This window comes from Halichoeres trimaculatus, unplaced genomic scaffold, assembly GCF_033239565.1.
Source record: "Halichoeres trimaculatus isolate MK-OKI-2021-1 unplaced genomic scaffold, fHalTri1.1 fHalTri1_scaffold_12, whole genome shotgun sequence".
In the NCBI taxonomy this organism is placed as follows: Eukaryota; Metazoa; Chordata; class Actinopteri; order Labriformes; family Labridae; genus Halichoeres; species Halichoeres trimaculatus.
This window is the reverse complement of record NW_027437190.1, coordinates 9,433,109-9,453,005: the sequence shown is the minus strand read 5'-3', so window position 1 is coordinate 9,453,005 and position 19,897 is coordinate 9,433,109. Positions and strand designations below refer to the sequence as shown.

The 19,897-nt window shown below is 39.5% G+C and overlaps 1 protein-coding gene across 1 annotated transcript in view; it reads right to left on the bottom strand.

Moving 5' to 3' along the window:
* Positions 1 to 1,385: 1,385 nt before the first annotated feature.
* Positions 1,386 to 19,897, bottom strand: part of ube3d (ubiquitin protein ligase E3D) — a 35,882-nt gene continuing 17,370 nt past the window's right edge. The window contains exon 10 of the mRNA XM_074683797.1: positions 1,386 to 1,869. Within this exon, the coding sequence (XP_074539898.1) occupies positions 1,849 to 1,869 (21 nt within the window). The 3' untranslated portion in view covers positions 1,386 to 1,848. The remainder of the gene's footprint in view (positions 1,870 to 19,897) is intronic.

The window sequence follows — 19,897 nt, the reverse complement described above, 5'->3', positions numbered from 1 at the left end:
AGAGGACATACGACTGCCCCATTCCTAATATCAAGCTACTTCTGAACAGGAGACATCATCAGAGATGGTTTACCTGGCTGAGGAGAAAAGAGAGCTGCACTGTTGTTCAGTGCCAATTAAATCTGGCGTCTCATTTGAAATCCAGGTTGTAAAAGTCTGGAGGGAGAGTGGAGAGGCACAAAATTCAAACGATTCATGCACCATTAGCTGTAATCTTCAAAGAGAGAAAGAAAGAAATAAGTCACTCATTATTTTTCAGATGTGGGCTCATATGACGGCTAAGTTTTTGAATTGAATTCACAATATTCTAACTTTTTGGTTGCATCTGTAAATGTTATTTCCTGCATGGTCCTGATGACGGTGATGAAACCCTGTTAAATTTTAGTGGCTAGATAAAAAGTGCACTTTTTAATTTAGTATGTTGTGATTTTAAAAAGCCAACATATCATAAATTTACCCCAAATCAACTTGGAGGAAAATACCACCGTGTCTATAAAATTTCACTGCAACTGATAAATCTGCAATCAAGATCAACCAAAATCCAGGAACACCATCGTTATAGCAGTGTCAGTGGAAAAGTAAGGTGTAGTCTAGAGCCAGTGACTGGAACTTTTTGGAAGTCTTCAGTTTTGTTTGAACACTCTGTGCCAACTGATCTCTTAGAAATTAACATCCTTTAAAAAAACAAAAGTAAGCCTAATGGTGGCACAACATGGCGTCACATAAATGCATTCATGGTCCTTGAAGGTAACCTTCATAGATCAAACCGCCTGCAGTAAACAACACGTCAATATGTTGCCAAGTTATGAAGCCAATTTTCTCGGAAGTAAAAGTTTCAAAGATATCCAGGCTGAAAAGAAAAATCAAGGATTCCAAGTCAAAAGGGTTGATCATCTTGGAAGCACGAGTGTCTCTCCAAAACACTCACTGAAGTTAATCCAGTCACTGTGGTGATATTTCAGTCTGAAGTAGCTGCTGTACACTGACACTACCAAACACAGGGCACACAGTTAATGCGCTTTAAAACTACTTTGACACCCTGTAAGGACTGCTTGACCCGCATATACCATGATACACTCAAGAAGGTGAAGAGTGCGGAATGTTTTTGAGTTAAACTGTATTTTCATAATGATTCTCACTGCCACGCATGTTACATAAATACAATCAAGCATTGGCACACACTCCAACATAAACCCACAACTAGACAAAAATCACCTCACTCCACAGGCCGTAATTACAGTACACTCAAGTGGAGGATGCACTGCTGTACCCTGGGGCTGGAGTGCCTCTATAATAAGCTTTTATCAAGAGCCAGCTCGAGAACTATGTCCCACATATCAGCCAGCAGTGCTCTCCAGCAGACAGGAAAAAAAGACAGGATGAGAGTGATACTTCCAAAAATACAACGGTTTAATCTGTTTTTGTTCAGAATGGTAGAAAACAAAGTTACAGAGACAAAGAAATGAAACACGGGCTTTTCAACAGTCAGATCAGATTATTAAGATAACAGAAATGATCAACACCTGGTACCAATGAAATTATTTACATTATACAGAGCAGTTTTGATGCTGTGGTTCCTTTCAAGATAAATGTTTTCTGGAAATGGAATAACACAGCAGCTACCTGTTTCAGCATGACGTGTTTACAAGTGATGTCAAAGGAAACCACAACCAGACTTGACAAAACAAGTCGTTCCAACCTCTACAATTATTTCCACCCTCACACTTACTGGAAGTTTTTGCAATCTGTAAATTAACAAGCACAAAGAATTAGTTCCTCTTCCAGCTGTTCAATCTTCTACTGGAGCGACACGTGGAGTCTTCACGCCCTGACACCCAGCTGTTGATCTCACAGTCTCAGGTACGCTACCTGAAAAACAAACAAAAGTCAAGGAAAGGTTAGAAAATGGAAAAATAGAATAAAAATAGATAAAAGAGACTGACTTATTGAAAGCATTTGACAAAACTTTGTTTGTTTGTACAGTACGATGAGAATTTTGCTCCCAAAAGCACAGATGTATTAGATCTCTGGTGTCTGCTGATCAGCGCAGAAACACATTTTCTGCAATTACTGCCATCAAACAACAAAAAGAACCACAGGTGGTCGAGATTTAATCAACTTCAAAAACACACATAGAGAAAACAAAGCACAGAAAACAAATCGGCTCAGCTCAGTCTCCTCTCTTCCTCTCTTCCTCCATCTGCTATTCCTGGGTGTTTGCCTGCTGCAGACATTGGTTGCGCTCCACTGAGAGCTCTATATTGGGATGATGGATGAGGGCATTTGCCTCACTCAAGGCCCTGTCTTCTCCGTACCCATGCCAATGTCTGCTCACCACTCAAGTGCATCAGTGGTAATTCATACAAATGATAACAAACGGGAACGAGAGGTGAGCTGCTGCTAACACAACACATCGGATCTCAGGAAAGGAAGAGAGCATCATCGGGAATCGGGGCGAGGAGGGAAAGATTGTGGAGAGGAGCTGGCTTGAGACTGGAAGATTTTGCTGGGCTTGAATCACAGATGTCCAAACTTCTCTCACAGAGGGCCACATTTGATTTTGTGAAAATGACAGAGGACCATTTGCTCTGACTGACATTTATTTACTGTCAAAGTGTCAGATAAATGCTTTATTTGTTCACCATTTCTTTGAAATAAAATCTGTCACAAAGTGTAGTCAAACATACAGTGAGGAAAATAAGTATTTAACGTGTCAACTTTTTTCTCATCACATTTATTTTCAAACCTGCAATTCAAACACAATTTCTACCAGACATTGGTATTAACTCAAATAATCCACACATCAAAAGAAATCACAACGTGCAGGTCCATACATAATGATTATGTGGAATTATGTACGAAACACAAGAAAAAAGTGTTGAACACACCATGGAAAGGCTGTATACTGTGGCAAGGAAATGCACCATACCACCTGAAATCTGTCAGTAATTATTACTTGAACTTTCAATTAGTGCAAACCAACATCAGCTTGGTTAGAGCAAATTGATGGTCCTATAAAAAAGGTTGTTTTTTCACCAAGCAGTCAAATATGACACACCTCATAATGGGTAAAGGCAAAGAGCTCTCTGAAGACATTCACAACCTGATTGTTGCTCAGTATCAGAATGGAACTGGTTACGGACTTATATCAAAGCACCTGAATACTCCAGTCAGCACCGTTGGGGCCATTATTCACAAGTGGAAGAAGCACCACCTTACCATCAACAGGCCATGCACAGGAGCTCCTTGCAAGATTTCTGAGCAGAAGATAGTCAGAAGAGTACTCAACAAGCCAAGGACCACCCTAAAAGTGCTCCAGAAAGACTTGGAGGCAGCAGGTACAATTGTTACAGAGAAAACAATAAGCAATGCACTCCACTGCCATGGCCCCTATGGACGCTCAGCCTGCAAGACTCCATCCCTCAAGAAAAGGCATGTTGAAGCTGGTTTAAAGTTTGCTTAACAGCATCTTGACAAGCCTGTAGAATACTGGGAGAATGTTGTCTGGTCAGATGAGACCATAATTGAACTTTTTGGCTGTCATACTACATACCATGTTTGGAGGAGAAATGGCATTGCACATCACCCAAAAAACACTAAACCAACAGTGAAGTTTGGAGGTGAAAGCATCATGGCATGGGGTTGTTTTTCATCTCATGGTATTGGCAAACTTCATATAATTGACGGAGCAATGAATGGAGCCATGTATGGGGAAATTCTTGATATGAATCTGATGCCATCCACCAGGATGATGAAGATGAGACCTTCCAGCAGGACAACGATCCAAAGCACATGGCAAAGTTGACTCATAAATGGTTAAAACAAAAAGACCTGAGCAGTGTGGGCGATTAGTTAAAACATACAAGAAGCATCTGGAAGCTGTCATTGCAAATAAAGGCTTCTCCAATAAGTATTAGACGAGTCTCAGTTAGCGTGTTCAATACTTTTTTCCTGTGTTATTGTACTTAATTCCACATAATCATTATTTATGGACTTGAACATTGTGATTTTTTTTCATGTGTGGATTATTTGAGTTAATACCAATGTCTAATTTTGTTTGAATTGCAGCTTTGGAAATAAATGTAATGAGAAAAAGGTTGACACGTTCAATACTTATTTTCCCCACTGTACATGTGCCATCTTTATAGACTGGGCATGATAAATAACACTCCCTCAGTAAGATGGAATACAAACATAAGGAATGAGATCAGTTGTTTAAGACTTGGGCAGCTGAAGGAACTCTACTCCGTCTGTTTTCAGTTTTAATAAAATTAACGATCTTTGATTTGGCATGAGAAAAACAAAAACAAAAACAGATAATCAACAGAAGTACTGCCATGCTTACTTACAATTAAAGCATGCATACTAGGAGATTTACATAACTTCAGTAGATCATCATCATCAAAGTATAAAAACATCTTTTCCCTTTTATGTATGGTAAATAAGATAGTCATCAAAAGAAAACTGGACTGCTGGTAAACATGCTTTGAAAGAATGTCTCACTCTATATTATTTTTACCGTCTGAGTAGTGCTACTCATAACTATTTCCTCCCTCGTGTTTTCCTTTACAGTGTTAACTCAGGACCTTAAATGCCATGTTATGTAAAACCTTTAAGACATGGCCTGAGGTGAGCATTAGATGGTTCAAACTTGCAAATTGTTTTGCAGGATGTGCGTCATATTGGTTGCCTGAATTTCTCTTTTCTTTTTGAACTGGGAAAGAAGATTGCAAAAAGGAAAAAATAACCTGAAAGAGAGCTTTATTGGAAAATCTCTTCATCCTGAGATCTAAGAAAATAAACTTATCCAGCAGTTACTGCAGTCCACTTCAAATGCATCTTCTGGCAATTCCCAGTAAATGATCATTTGTGGGTTTTTAAAGTAAAACGTCAGGTTTGCCAATTGTGAAATCCAAGTGGTGTTACAGTGTACAGAAAGCAGAGTATGTAAAGCATGAAATGTGGAGTATAAAAGACTCATGAACTGGTTGGGAGCCTGTCTGAAAGGACATGACAGGACTACTTTCAGTTACTCCTGCTGAACAGAAATCAGAGCTGGTAAAAATGAGAGATGACTTTATTAAATATCAATAAAAAAGATTTTCAGGTACATCTTCCGCGATGGACTGAGATAACATGATCTGATTTTTAAACTGATAGTGAAGCTGACAGTAAGTCAGCCCTGAACTCCTGATGATAACACGCTGTAGGGTGTTATGGTTCTCTGATCTCTATGAAATGCCTTTGAGCTTTAGCAAAGTGAAATGTTAAACATCACTGCAAAGCCTGAGGGGTGAAACATCAGGCTGTAACCTTTCACTTTATTTCCCCCCTCTGTACAAAAGCTCTTAATTTGAAGACACGGCCAGACAGAACGTAATCCCTGGGATTATGAAGATACTGAGACAATGACAACATGTGAGAGATGAGAAACTTTGATCTCAACGTATTCAGCACATCAGAGGGGTAGGGAGGCAGGTGAGGGCCCAGAGGTACGTTCTGTTTTACTGTAAGTTCAACCCATAAAATCACAGAGCGTCTCACAACAAGTAGTGGTCATGGTGGATATGAAAGGTCAGTTTAAACACCCTTCAATCTCCCTGCATAGTATTAGATGGTAAAACCATGAAACCACAACAAAATGGCAAAAGACATCTCAAAGAATTTTGAAAGTTGTATTTTAGTTTGACATCAAAAAACAAGATATGTTGAATGAAGTTGATGAGATAGATAGTCAATTTTGAGTATTTAATCTAAACGTGGAGATTTATTAAGGACACTGTGTAAACTCAACCTGATTTAAAACTTTCCTACCATTGTGCTAGACCCCCAGGTCATATTGTTACATTTTTGCATTCTGTAGTCAATTTTTTAAGTATTTCTATTCTATTTACATAAAAAAACATTACACTCCAAGTTTTAATACTATGTATTGACTTATGTCTTAGCTACTAGGGAGGTGACGACGTGGACCTGTCCTTCCATCCATTGTTGTTGGGAACATGGGATCTAGCCCCGGGGGATGGACGAGCTAGCTGTGCTAACCCAGCGGCATCGTGCTGTTCACAGACGTGGCTGACGGAGCTGACATCGGACACCGGCCCCACATTGGAGAAGCTTCGCCTGCTGTGAGCAGACAGGATCCAGGAGACAGAGACTGAACAGACTGCTGGGGAGGCTCAGTCCTGGACCCTGTGGAGGTGGAGACTGGCTGGGCTGGAGAGTGGTGGACGAGTGGTGGACGGGATGTCGTCATCTAATTTCTTATGGACTTTTTTGCACTTTCTATACTCTTTCTTACTTTTGTTTTCTTAAATGCTGCGGTGACTCCTGAATTTCCCCTCGGGGATAAATAAAGTATTTTCTATTCTATTCTATTCTATTCTATTCTATTCTATTCTATTCTATTCTATTCTATTCTATTCTACTACAATAAATTGCTTAAATGTGCAATGAACCTAAGAAATTACAGAAATTGTAAATCTGTGTCCCTTTTGTAAATGTAAAAAAAGTTGCACAATATCCGTTGAAACCACAGGAAGTTCTTTTGGAGTCTGTACATAACTTATATTTTGAGATGCAGTCAACTCCGAACGCCTGTAAAATAAACAAATGACACTCCAAAATTTGTAGAGACATCAAAATGAACTATTTACAATAGTGTAATCACATTCCTAAGTGTTCTGTAATAATTATGAACAAAAATATTTTATGCTCAAAACTATGATTATTCATAAAAAGTGCTTTTAAAGATAAAAGAAATTTGTTTTTACTGACTTGAGACTTTGGAATAGAGGAACACGAATGACAATGTGATGACATTTATTTCCGTGTTTATAAAGGTTGTTTTTAGTAATTGGTTTTATCATGTATTTCTACAGACTCATTACTTAAATGAAACATGCTCTGAGACATGGTGAATGAGTGAAATTTAGTGTCACCCCCTGGATTTCATATGCAAAAAGAAAAAAGAATGATTGATCTGTCTTTGGTCATAAATTTACTGCCAATCAAAAATGAATGCAAACTATAACCCTGGTGCTATGCTGAGCTCTATATGGTTAAAACATTCTGCTTGTGAGATACTAGTAAAAAAAAAAAAAAAAAAAAAAAAAATTCACAGCTTTTTTTAAGTTAAATATCCAGTCTCTGGTTTTCTAGGTGGCACTGTGGCAGCAGAACAAACTTGACCCCACAGATAACAGAAGATTAGTATTCATTTAAAATTAATATTTAACTTAATATCTATTTGTATTTATTCTACAAAAATAATGCAAATTATATTTATTTTTGTTTGTGTCAAACAAATCTACTTAGGACTGAAAAAAAATGCATTCAAATTGGAAAATGTTGGCTTTGGTGGGGATGATGAAACAAAACCTGATCTCATGAGGGACGTCTATAGAGCGGAAAACACTGATAACAGAGAATTTTTAATTAAAGAGAAATGACCAGCTTCATTAATATTAAATGGAGGTAATGTAAAGACTGACCAAGAACAGCTTCACAGACCTCCTGCTCTGGTTATAAATTCAGTCGTTGGTTTGTGTGCCATGGATTGAGCGGTGTGGTGGAGGTGATTTATCTGGACCAAGAGCAGCTGGCCCCGGTGGGATAAGCGAGGTGATGTACGATCAATACATGACTTAGTTCTTCATTGTAAAACGTTGAATCACATTCTGGATCTGTTTGTGTTTAACCTACACGCTGTCTCTGTGGGAGTGAGGAGTAGATTAATGGCGTGGGGGCAGAAAGGAGGTGTTGTCTGTTTTTCGGGCTCAAGAGGGACACAGGGAGCTTGAACCGCTTCACAGCCCATTACACCGGCAGATTCAGACACAGAGGACGAGAATACAGCAGCTCTGACAACAGCAGACATTCCCCGTGCAGAATAATAACAGGCTGGGTTATTGTGCAGGCTTTGATCTACTCAGAAGGCTAAAATTAAACAAAGTGCAGGCGCACACACACAGTTCAAGATAGTTAGCTACAAACTTTGGGTTACTGTTGTTAAAGACAGGTCGGGCTGCTGAGGTTGCTCCTTGTACTTCGAGCTGATGAAAAGAAAGCATAATGAACAGTGAGCTTCCTTTTTAAATATAATGAATATGACCCAGTTTGGAACCAGGGAATGTAGAACACACTATGCATTCTTTCTTTAAACACACGTTTTTGTCCAATAAAGGATGTTAACCTCTTTTAATGCCCGTGCAAAGCAGGACTTTTTATCAGCCTGTGACGTCTTGTTTTCAGTGTAAATGTGAGGTGCTGCGCTGGCATCATAGGTAGCAACGCAAGTGTCACCAAGAGTAAAGGAGGAGAACAGATGTGTGCCTTCAGTGATTCAGTTCCTCCACAACCAACGAGCAGGCAAGAAAGATCACTTCATTCTGACACCCTTCAGCTCATGATGATCAAAACACAAAGTAACTTTACCTGAGTCTCTAAAATCTATACAGTGAGATGGAGCAGCTGAGCTCATTGTTAGAAAAGATCTCTGAGATACCCTCACTCCTGACGATGATGCTCTGCAACAAGTCACTGCTGTTGTGTCTTATTTGGTCCTCTAATGCAAAAACGCAGCATAAGAGAACAAAGACGTGGTGATAGCGCTTATCCAAGTACCGCTAGGGAATAGCAAAGTAAAGAGGACAATCTTTTCAGCCTCAGACAGATGTAATGGATGAAAACAAGAGTTTGCTGACTGCAGCAGCAGGAGCCTGAAAAGAAACTGATTTTCTTGTGATTGATGTGAAAATAATGACTCCTAGGTTTGCTGAGATACCATCACGATGCAGGTTTGTAAAAAGTGAAAATAAAAGTTTCAGCCTGTCCCTAAAAAAACAAAAAAAACTTCTTGTTTATTGAACAGAGGTGAGATCAATACTTTCTAATGCATTCCAGGAAGCTAGGTAATCCACTGGCTGGCTAATCTAACAGTGTAGAGCAAATTTATTTTCTTTCTAGAAGTGATTATTAGCCGCACCTCGCAAATACAGACCTGGTACAATTTTTATAACTTGTAGAAAATTGCATGAATTTACATATTGCACTGTTGGGTCTTAAAAAGATCCTGGGTAGAGTTTCAAGATGCAAAAGAAGAAGATATGAGAGTCAAAAAAAAAACAAATCTGAGGAAGCAATTCATGAAAACAACAATTCAAATGAAACAGGCTGTTCATCAACTGATTGAAAGCCAAAATCTATATTCAGTGAAACTTTCTGTCAGGTATTCACAGTGTCATGACCTCCTGATGGCAAAGTTAAAGAGGCTTTCTCTCTCTGAACATGGTCTGATTGTAAGGCCTCTCACAATTCTCCATTATTGCTGAGGTTAGATGCAGTAGGACAGTCTCCCTAAGAGTGATTAATCTAAAAATTTAAGCGGTAGACCCCAAAAAATGTCACAATCACTGAATCAAAGGATCCAATTGGGTGTTCGCCAAGACACGGTAGACCCTCGAACCCAAATTAAGGGTGTTACTGGAGCCGACTGCAGCCCAACAACCATCAGACAAAATCTGAGAGAGAAGAGCTTTAAGAACCAAAAACATCTTCAAGGGTTTCGTCTCCTTCAACGCCACAAACTTGCTGTTTGAACTTTTTGTCCCAAATGTGGGACATTGGAAGGTGGAAGAAAGTTTGATTCTCCGAGGAGAAAAATTGAACCTTGACATTTCTGATGGCTCACAATATAACTGGCATGACAAGGATATTCCATTGGAGATTTTTTTGTTTTTTGCCCACTGCAACTCCTTATTTGTAGGCCTTAGCCAGTCAGCTTTATGCCCTCGGCAGGTTGTCCAAAATGCAGCTGCCCGCCTGCTGACCACCAAAAACGTTATGACCACATTACTCCTATCCCTGCGTCTTTGCACTGGCTGCCCATTTATTTTAGGGTTCATTTTAAAAGTTTATTGATTGTTTTTAAGTGCTTGAATGGTCTGGCTCCACCTTATTTATCAGAGCTGGTAAAGCCTCATATGTCGACCAGGGTGCTAAGGTCATCGCACCAGTTGCTCCTGGTGGTACCTCGGACAAGGATCTCCACTCGTGAGGAAAGCGCCTTCGTCGTGGCGGCACCAAAGCTGTGGAACAGCTTACCTATCCAGGTTAGCTGCACAGCCAACTGAGCACTTTAAAACACTGCTAAAAGCCCATCTTTATTCTTTGGCATTCAGTCCCAGCTAAATGAGTAATCTTGGCTTTTATCTCTTTTTTTCGCTTTTATCCTTGTATCTTTGTATCCCTTCCCTTTCCTCTCTTTTACTCTTCTTTTATTGTTTTATTCTTATTTCATTTCTGTTTTTATACATATTCAATGTTTTGGCTCATTTTTATTTTTTCAAGACTGTTTTATTATCATTACTATATTTTTATTATAAAGTGCGTGAGAGATTTTTTTTGTACTCCTGTACAGCACTTTGGTCAACCAAGGTTGTTTTTAATCATGCTCTACAAAATAAACTCTGACTTGACTTTGACTTGACTTGATTTCTTCATTTTGAATTTTGAAGGGTTACTCATAAGCTTTTTAAGATCCAACAGTGAAAAATGAAAATTCTTGCAGTTTTCCAACTGGTGTTTAAATTTTGATCAGGGATATCATTTTTTTCTCCAAATAAATTAATGCCCCTCTGGTTACCTCTAAAAAGACACAGAAGATTTGTTTCAGTGAATTGCATTCTGACTGCTTTTGCTCTCCATACTCACTTCCTTTACTGCATACAACAGGGATTTGTGAATACCTCTAGGTAAGGCTTTGTCCACATGTAGCTGGGTATTTTGGGAACTGTATATGTTTTTATACATTTTAGCCTGTCGTCCACACAAAACTGCAGTTTTACATCACTGAAATCAACGTTTTCTGAAAATTCCGGCCAAAGTAAAGAAAACTCTGGTTTCATGGTTCAGTCTAGATGCCGGGAAACAGAGTTTTTTGTTCTCCAATGTCACAGATGAGTGACGGATGCTCATTCTGATTGAACAGCATGGGTTTTATGTCGGAAAAACACTGCCCATTATGGGTTTGGCATGCTTCGAGCTGCACTTACCAACCCGCTGCGTGTGGAAGAAAGTATTTTAAAAAACGGATCAGAGGGGATATTTGTTTTTGAAAATACCTGGCTACGTGTACAAGGCCTAGGACAAACAGAAACCACACATAAATTCATGACCCTCCCTTTAGATTCCATATTTTTATGTAAGAGCTTTAAAAAAATGTCAGTTAACAGACAGCCCTGTATATCATTTACTGTCAGAACTATGGCATCATCTCTGAAAAGACACAGTTAACAAATGAATATCTGCAGCTCATGGAAAGCTCATTTTCACATAATTTGGAATCTTCAGTAAAAACCTTTTCCAGCCTCAGGTAAAGGCTTCTTTTCTTCTGAAGCACACATTTTGACTTGACAAAAAACAGAGAGTACATGAGACATCATCAAAAGGCTGTTTAATTTGAGTGGTCCTGTTTGCCATGACAGCCCGGCGGTGAGTCAGCATTCACGATACCAGAACCTTCACTTTAAAGTCGCACATGAAAATCAGCCTCCATTAATCTCATTATCCACACCTGTGCTTTTTCCTCCATGACATGTCAAAATGTTCTCTGTGAACAAGACTTATTGTGCATGTTAGCCACGAAGACACCCAAACTGAAGTGAACCATTGTTTGATGTTATTATAACACAATAGTTTTGCATGCTACAAGTCAAAATGTCTGCTGTGAGGAACAGCCTGTTACTTTCAAGAACAGTCTGATGATCAAAAACCTATTAAGAAAAATGCATTAATCGGAGCCAGAACAAAAGAGGTGAACTCAAAGAATAGATTATTCAAATGTCAGTGTAAGCCTGTGAACTGTGCAGTTTAACCAGCAGCTCTGTTAAATTGGGGAACTGAATTGAGCCATCATTTTGAAGGTCCTGCTCAGGTGTTAATGAAAAAACTCTTTTCACATGTCAGACCGTCTTTAAAAAGGGTCACTTGGTAAATGGATTTTGGGGTTTTAACATCACACTTAAAGCTTCTCTTTAGCTTACCTGTGTGGGTGTGTGTGGCCTCTAATATCTCTCTTCATTTTCTCCTTTAAAGAAGAAATTTAGAGATGAAATTTGTGGCATCAAACTTTATGAAACTGAAATAGCAATTTCTTTTCTGAAGAATCCATTTGGCCAAACCATAGCTTCAAACCAACTTTCTCTGTTGCTTTCACAACTTTATTTGATTGTCTGAATCATCACAAGCTTCCATGCTGCTTAGTGTTTTTTCTTGCCTTTGTATTTTTAAGCAGTGTTTGAACCGGGCTCTCTGGTTACTCGAGATGGCCCCGTGATCACATTACCTTTCTGTTCTCCGCCGCCTATAGCACGAGCTCCTTCTATCAGGAAGTGTTCGACTGTGTCAATTTATCACTCGATCTATACAGCTGAAACCGTTCCCACCACCAGACAGATACTATGTCCCATGTCTGGGTCGCTCTATACGTCGCCTTCTCCATTTCAGCCAAGCCTCGTGTCTCACCCCACCCATCATGGTCAACAGTCTCCAGAGACAACAACACTGATCCAGCCTGAGCCACAGTGTGTAACAGAAACAAGAGGAACAGCTCATTATTTCTGTCCTCTGGGTTTGTAGCGTGAGAGTGAAACCATAGTCAGCATTCTGAGGTGTGAAGGATAGTACCCCCATAAAAAGAGAAACCTTGGTAAGCATTTTTAGGTGTTAGGTGTAGAACCATTTTAACAAGAAAGGAGCCGTCAGTGACATAAAGTGTCACAGTTAAAGTTGGTGAGACCGCCCGTGTAAACTGATTAAATAAAATCAGTGTAGATATTAAGGGTGTGCCATATCATACCGTCTATGATATTACTGGTATAGTTTTTTTGTCAATATTAATTTGTCATTTCATGATATTTACAGTACAGAGACGCAATGACGTACGACGCTCCCTGCTGTGTCCAAACAAAACAATGGCCGAGAGCGAAAGTAGCACGGCAGTAGCAACTCCTCACATGAGGATTTAGGCCTGAACCACACGTATATGGATATATTCCTAAACGCACATTTTTCTGTCCAATTGGGCCTCTCAACCACACGGCGATTTCACCCATATAAACGGAGATTTTTAAAAACAGATAAGAAAGTAAAGAAATAAAAAAATATCCGGTTGAGTGGATCCGTGTAGCGGTGTTAAACGGAGCTGGTATTGACGCGATGACGTCAAGCGCCTAGCAACAAGTCACTGGCTGTGTCCGAAATGGCATACTAACATACTACATACTACATGGTCGTTGTGTATATACTGTATACTACATACTATAAGTATGATTAGAGTGCCAACCGTTTACACCGTAGTATACTACTCGGTTTCCCATGATGCATTTCAAAACCTCCGACGACAAAAATTGGAAGCACACATAAGTCTATGGAAGCACACCAGGCTATCAAATATCTCAGTTGATTCGCCATATTTGAAAGTTTTAAGAACATTTTAGGCGAGAAAGTCATCACGTAGAAAACCAAAATGTGGTCATTTGGGCCACAAAACGCACGGATACAAATTTGATTTCGACATTTCGGACATTCTGTTAAGAGCGCCAATATGCTATCGAAGAAACTTCCGGTCCGCTCCAAAACAAGACCACAATTTACAGAAGCGTTAGAGAACTTAAAGGAGATAAACGGGTGCTTTTATTTTGAAAACGGGAAGTTCGCTAGTGGATGATTTTTAGATAACGCCGGTCTCAAGACGAATTCATCTCTCTTCAAAAAATTAAAAAATGTTTACTGCTCGAGACACCGAAGACGATCTGTCCGTCACCTCAGGCACTTTGTTTCTTTGTACTTACGTTTAGGTTTCCCTATGGAGCTAAGTCCATTTTAGTCGCTTCTCATCTTGTCATCTCATTCTGTATTTACGTTTATAAATACGGGGCTCGCAATGCATTATGGGGCGTGTCAGTACGACTAGTATGCCCACCTCCCATACTTAAAAATTTTACCGATATAGTATACATCCGGGTATTTCTCGCACACACAATCTTTTCATACTATTTAATGTGAACGCACTGCATACTATTTTTGACGTCACACTTAGTATGAGTAGTACGTTAGTATGCCATTTCGGACACAGCCACTGTGTTTGACTGGGCATGCTCATAACGTTCTTCTTCTATGGTTTTCACATTTTGCTAACCTACCACTTATGGGCCAGGCATGGCATTGCAGGTTTCAGAGGCGACCGTTTTCAGTTTGGCCTCTTTGTATGGACAGAGATATTTCTGTGGTGTGGACAGAGATTTTTTTCAAACCAGGACAAAGATCAAAAAAAATATCCATGTGGTTCAGGCCTAAGTGCCTAAAAGAGGAGCTACCACGGTGATGTGGAGGTGGTTTGACTGACCAAAGATTAGACACGCGGCAAAACACATTAAATGCAAAATGTGAAGGAGAACTATGACCATGAAGGGTGGCAACACCACATACATGTTCCACCACCCAAAGCTGAAACACACGGAGGAATACAGTCAGGCTATGAAGACACATGAGGAGGACGTGAGGAGGATGTGAAGGAGGATGTGAAGGGGACGTTATCATCGGTTGTTTTTTGCCTCTATGACGGACGTGTAGTCGAGCCGAACGTCCGAAACCCTATATCAGCCTTACCCCTAATTCACACATAAAGCGTTAGTGCCGTGCAGCACAGCGCAGGGCAGCGCCCATAGCAGCTGGATACCTGAGATCACAAGATCACAGGAGAACCACATGTTCCTGCAGGAACCCCAATGTACTTTCATGCTAATTAATTAGTATGTTAGGCTTTCCTGGCCCTCCCCAAACTTCAGCAGCTTCAGTCTACGCCAGGGATGTCCAACTCGTGCCATGGAGGGCCAAGAGGCTGCAGGTTTTCTTTCCAACCAAGAACTCCACCAGCTGATTCCATTGATTACCTCACCTTCAAGCAGAGAGCAGGGGCTAATCAGTGGAATCAGCTGGTGGAGTTCTTGGTTGGAAAGAAAACCTGCAGCCTCTTGGCCCTCCATGGCACGAGTTGGACATCCCTGGTCTACGCCTTCTCCTTTCTGTTGGTGTCCTTATAGAAAGAATGTGTTGTGTTGTTTAGAATTATGAAGTTTTCACCTCCAAGATCATTTTTTCCTTCTCCAGAACGTCAGATTTCCTCTGGATCTGACCTACTTACTATGTTTATATTTCAAGCTTGTGTAGTAGTAGTACATGATTGGAAAAGTGGCTTCCATACTGTGTGCGCAAAAAATGCTGTTATTCAGAAGCAGCAACCACTCATAACAAGTTGTTCATTTTTTCCCCCCATAACGTCATAAATATCGTTATCGCAAATTTCCTTAGAATATCGTGATATAATTTTGAGGCAGTATCGCCCCACCCCTAGTAGATATTTTAAAAAAAAAAAAGTTAAATTTTGTTTAGAAAATAAACTGTAGGGGCTTGTCTGCATTTTAAACTGTATCTGTTGAGGTGCTTTACGCATCAGTCAGAAGATTATTGAGATTATTTTGTTGTTGATGAGAATTTAGGTCAGAGAGAACAAATTGACTGTAGGGGTGGGAGAAAAATTTGGTTCATATAAGTATCAGGATTTTTGTTTTACCAGTTAAGAGTCATTTTTTTCCCATTTTTTCAAGTTTAAATCCTTCATTTTAGTCTTTGTTTACAAGCTGGGTTTACGGTTGCTGCTCTTCTCCAGCAGAGGGCGAAATGTTTTTCTTCGACTATTTAGTAACATGATGCCTCGAATAAATCCTGAAAACTGACTCACATGTGATGTGCATTTTTTGGGGAAATATAGCCTCTGAAAACGTCTGTATCAAATCAAGTTTCAAATCAAGTTTATTTATAAAGCACTTTTCATACATTAAAAGAAATGCAGCACAAAGTGCTAATGTCTGTAGACATTATCATCATCATCATCATCATCGTCATCATCATCATCACTCATCTATTTCATATGATATCGCAAAAAATAGTAATGTCGAAGAATTTAAACTGAGTCACCACCCCAAGAACCGTAGAAGAATCGAACTGGGGGAAAAGCATATTGTTCCAGCCCTTTTTGATAGGGTTATCAGAAAAACAAAGAAATGTCTTGGGTAAGTTATTCTGCTTCCTTATTCTTTGCTACGATCTAATCCATTCATATCTTTTTATCATGATGCAGTTTGGGTTTGTAACTCTCAAAAACAAAATCGTGACTCTCCAGAAACATGTGACAACCCAATCAGAACCACACATCTGTTCTGCTCCTCGGTTTCAAAGGCTTTGGATGCTTTATATTCATAACATCAACACTTCTAACCCCCGACATCCCTCCCCTGCAACAGCTTCTGCTGTGGAATCATGAGGCATTTCCAGACCAGGTGGGATCGGTAATCCTTCCAATGAGTTCTGGGTCTATCCCGGGGTCTCCTCCCAGTAGAGGGACCAGGGATTCCGCTTTTTGCGGGACTGCACAGCATCATAATCACTTTCCCCACGATCTGTGAATTAACACGGTGTCATGCTTTTGATTGGCTCTTGCTCTCCAAAGTATAGGGCAGTCGCCTTTCTCCAAACATGACTTTCATCCAATAGCTGAGAGCGGGCCATCATCTCTGCCTGTGTCTGCTGTCAGTCAATCGACATACATGTGGGGTCAGGAGTTCATCAACCTGTCACCTGCATCCTCTCTATCTCAGCCCACTGACACAAAAACACACAAGCCTCAGAACATGTTTATTCACGAGTGAAACCAGTGGAGTGAGTGTTAAGTGAACTTTGTCAAAGTTGTTTCTCCATCAGGCATGTGATGCCCTCGCATATGTCGCTCTATGGACACACTACTCCTGAAACCCAACGAAGACTGCCAGACTGTCTCATTAGGAATGCTTGTGTTTTACAGTTAGACACAAAAATCTAGACTGGGATAATGTGTCCCATACAAACTCACACAACGGCGTGTAAACATCTGGCCACTCTACCTCCCAGGTGTATTTGCCCAGAACATCACCAAAGGAAGCTGCCCGGGAAGCATCCATATAGAGTGCCCCAACCACTTCAACTGGATCCTTCCGATGGGATGAGCTCCCTATGGATGTCCGAGACCCTAACTCTATATCTAAGGCCAAGCTCAGCTGTTCTTCAGAGGGTGTATCTGTGACCTCATTCTTCCAGTTAGGACCCAGAGCTGGCGACCATGGGTGAAGGCTGGAATGTAAACTGACTGGAAGATTTAAAGCTCTGCCTTCGAGCTCAGCGTCCTCTTTGCTACAACAGTCCGACACAACCCCTGCATTCCCTCTGACACAGCACCAATCCGGCTGTCAATCTCTGATCAATTTTACCCTCACTCAGGAACAGGACCCCATGAAACTTAAACTTGTCCAGTTGAGGCAAAGACTCTCTCCCCACCCTGAGAGAACAATCCATCTGGAGGAGGAAATATCCCTGAGCAGTTAAGACTAACTTTAAATCAGATTCACAGGTCCATCCTTTAACCTCAGCGAATATGATTTTTTCCTTAAAAGCTTGATAGGCTTTGATCGAAAGAAAGGAGAATAGAATATAGCTGACACTGATCTACAGCAGGGCTCCCAAAACAATCCAAAAAAGACAAAAAGGAACAAAAAAGGCTAAAATACTTCATTCAGCCAATTGGTAAGAAAACAGACAACCTATGTGCACATATTGCTTTGTTTTCTGAATAATCTGCCTCCAGTAATACCATAGTGTTCCTGGTTAAGTCACCTTGTGGGTTTTGTGTCGGCAAAGAAATGTGGAAAGCAGTCTAATAAGTTTGTATCTGCATGGTTTATACAAAACCCCTATTTTTTTTTTTTTTTACAAAAACACAGATTAAATTTGTCTTGATATTTATCTACCTCAAACATTTACAAAAGAAAAGCAGAAAAATAAACCAACTTCTGGCATTAACCTTTCTAACTGATGTAGTTAGCTCATGAGTTGCTAAATCTTCATAACTGTAAGTAGTAAATTAGTTTGCAGTGGGCAAGTTATCACTTTGTTCAATCAGTGTCTTCATTGTTATGGTTAAATGATAGATAAGAACCAATATAGTATGGCCTAAAAATAAAATAGAAAAAACATCAATTTAAAATTTCTTACGATTTTTTTCCCCTACTTATTAAAGAAAAACAATAAGTACAAATGACAGCAATAACTCAAAACACATTTTTTTTTTCATTTTATCAAAAACTTAACAAGTTACCCATATTTCACTCCCGGAATTTAATTTATTTTGTTTTAAACCTACACTTTGTAGTTCTAAAAAAGATAGACTTGTTTATATTAACACTGGAAGCTGCACTATTTCCAAAAAAAATTACAAGAAATTATCTTATTTCTGAACCTGAAAAAAAAAAAAAGACAAACAAAAAAAAAATCACAACAATGAAATGATCATTATCTCTAGCTAGGGATGCAATGATCCAACTTTTCTTGATCTGATACCAATACTGATACCTAGGCTTTGGGTATCAACTAGTACCAATACGGATACTGATCTGATACCAGGGTTAAATAATAATCTGAGTACCCTACTGTTGAATCCGAATGTAAGAAATTACTATTCAATTGTAAACTTTTATACCCTGTTGACTGGGGACGCAGCAAAAACAAAGAAAGAAAAGTAAGAAAGCAAAAAAAGGCAAAAAACGCCCCTTCCCACTGATATTGATCCAGCTTTGGTGCGCACTGATACACCGATACCAGGATCAGTATCAGTGTACCCCTTTCTCTAGCTTCATAGTTCAATTGGATCACATCTGTCGTTGCAGAATTAAACAACACCTCCTCCAGCCCTCTGCTAATTTTCTAATGAGAACTATTGTGGAGATGGGGCAAGGAAACTTAGCAAAATACTTGTGGCTAGGTAGCACATACTTGGGGTCCATAGTTGTCAAGTATATAAACCAAGTTTTTTCACTGTATATTAGAGCTTAAACGATTCCTCGAATGATTCGAGGTACTCGATTGCAAAAAATGATTGAGGAATTTTCTCCGCCTCGAGGAATCGTTTAATTTAAAAAAAGCTCAAAGAGTGGTATTTCAAACAGAGCTGATGCCATATTTAGAGAGTTCAGACCCCTCAAGCCACCTCTTTTTCAAAATAGCAACTAGCAACAAATCTAGCTTCTTTTCTGGAGTTTGGAGACTGATATGAAAGCATGTATTGATCTGCATCAGCTGCTTGTATCTCATATCTCATCAGATTGCACAGAACTTAGAATTTATCACCCAAAGTCACTTGATTTTACACTTGCTTGAAACAAATTTTCATTTGAAAAAGAACTGCTCTTTAACTTAACAAAAATGTGTTTTATCCAATTACTCGATTAATCGATTAAATTTTCAGTAGAATACTCGAATACTAAAATATCCGATAGCTGCAGCCCTACTGTATATACGTGTACCATATCTTTTGTGATGTGTGACCAAACTTCCATCCTTGTTAGTGGTAGCTGTGTTGTTGCTGTGTGTGCATCTCTGTGAAGGAAACGGGGTAGTGACGGGAGCTTGCTACAGTACAAATACTCAAATTAATCGAAAAAATTGATTTATTGCCCAGGCATACAATAAAGTGGCTTTTTCATTTTACCCTCCTGAACCCAAGGTTTGGCTTAAATGTGATTACTAAGAAAAACAACATAATATGTTGAAAAGATGTCCATAAAAAGTTTGTCCACCTTTCCTTCCACATTCTTTTCCCTCACTTTCAGAACAAAGGATCATTTATCTACCTGTAGCAGCCGACACTGAATCCTGAATAACTTATTCATGTGAAATCATTACAAAACCCTTCATAAAAATACATTTGGATGTGCTGTTTTTCCCATCTGAAAGAAATATTTCTTCTTCT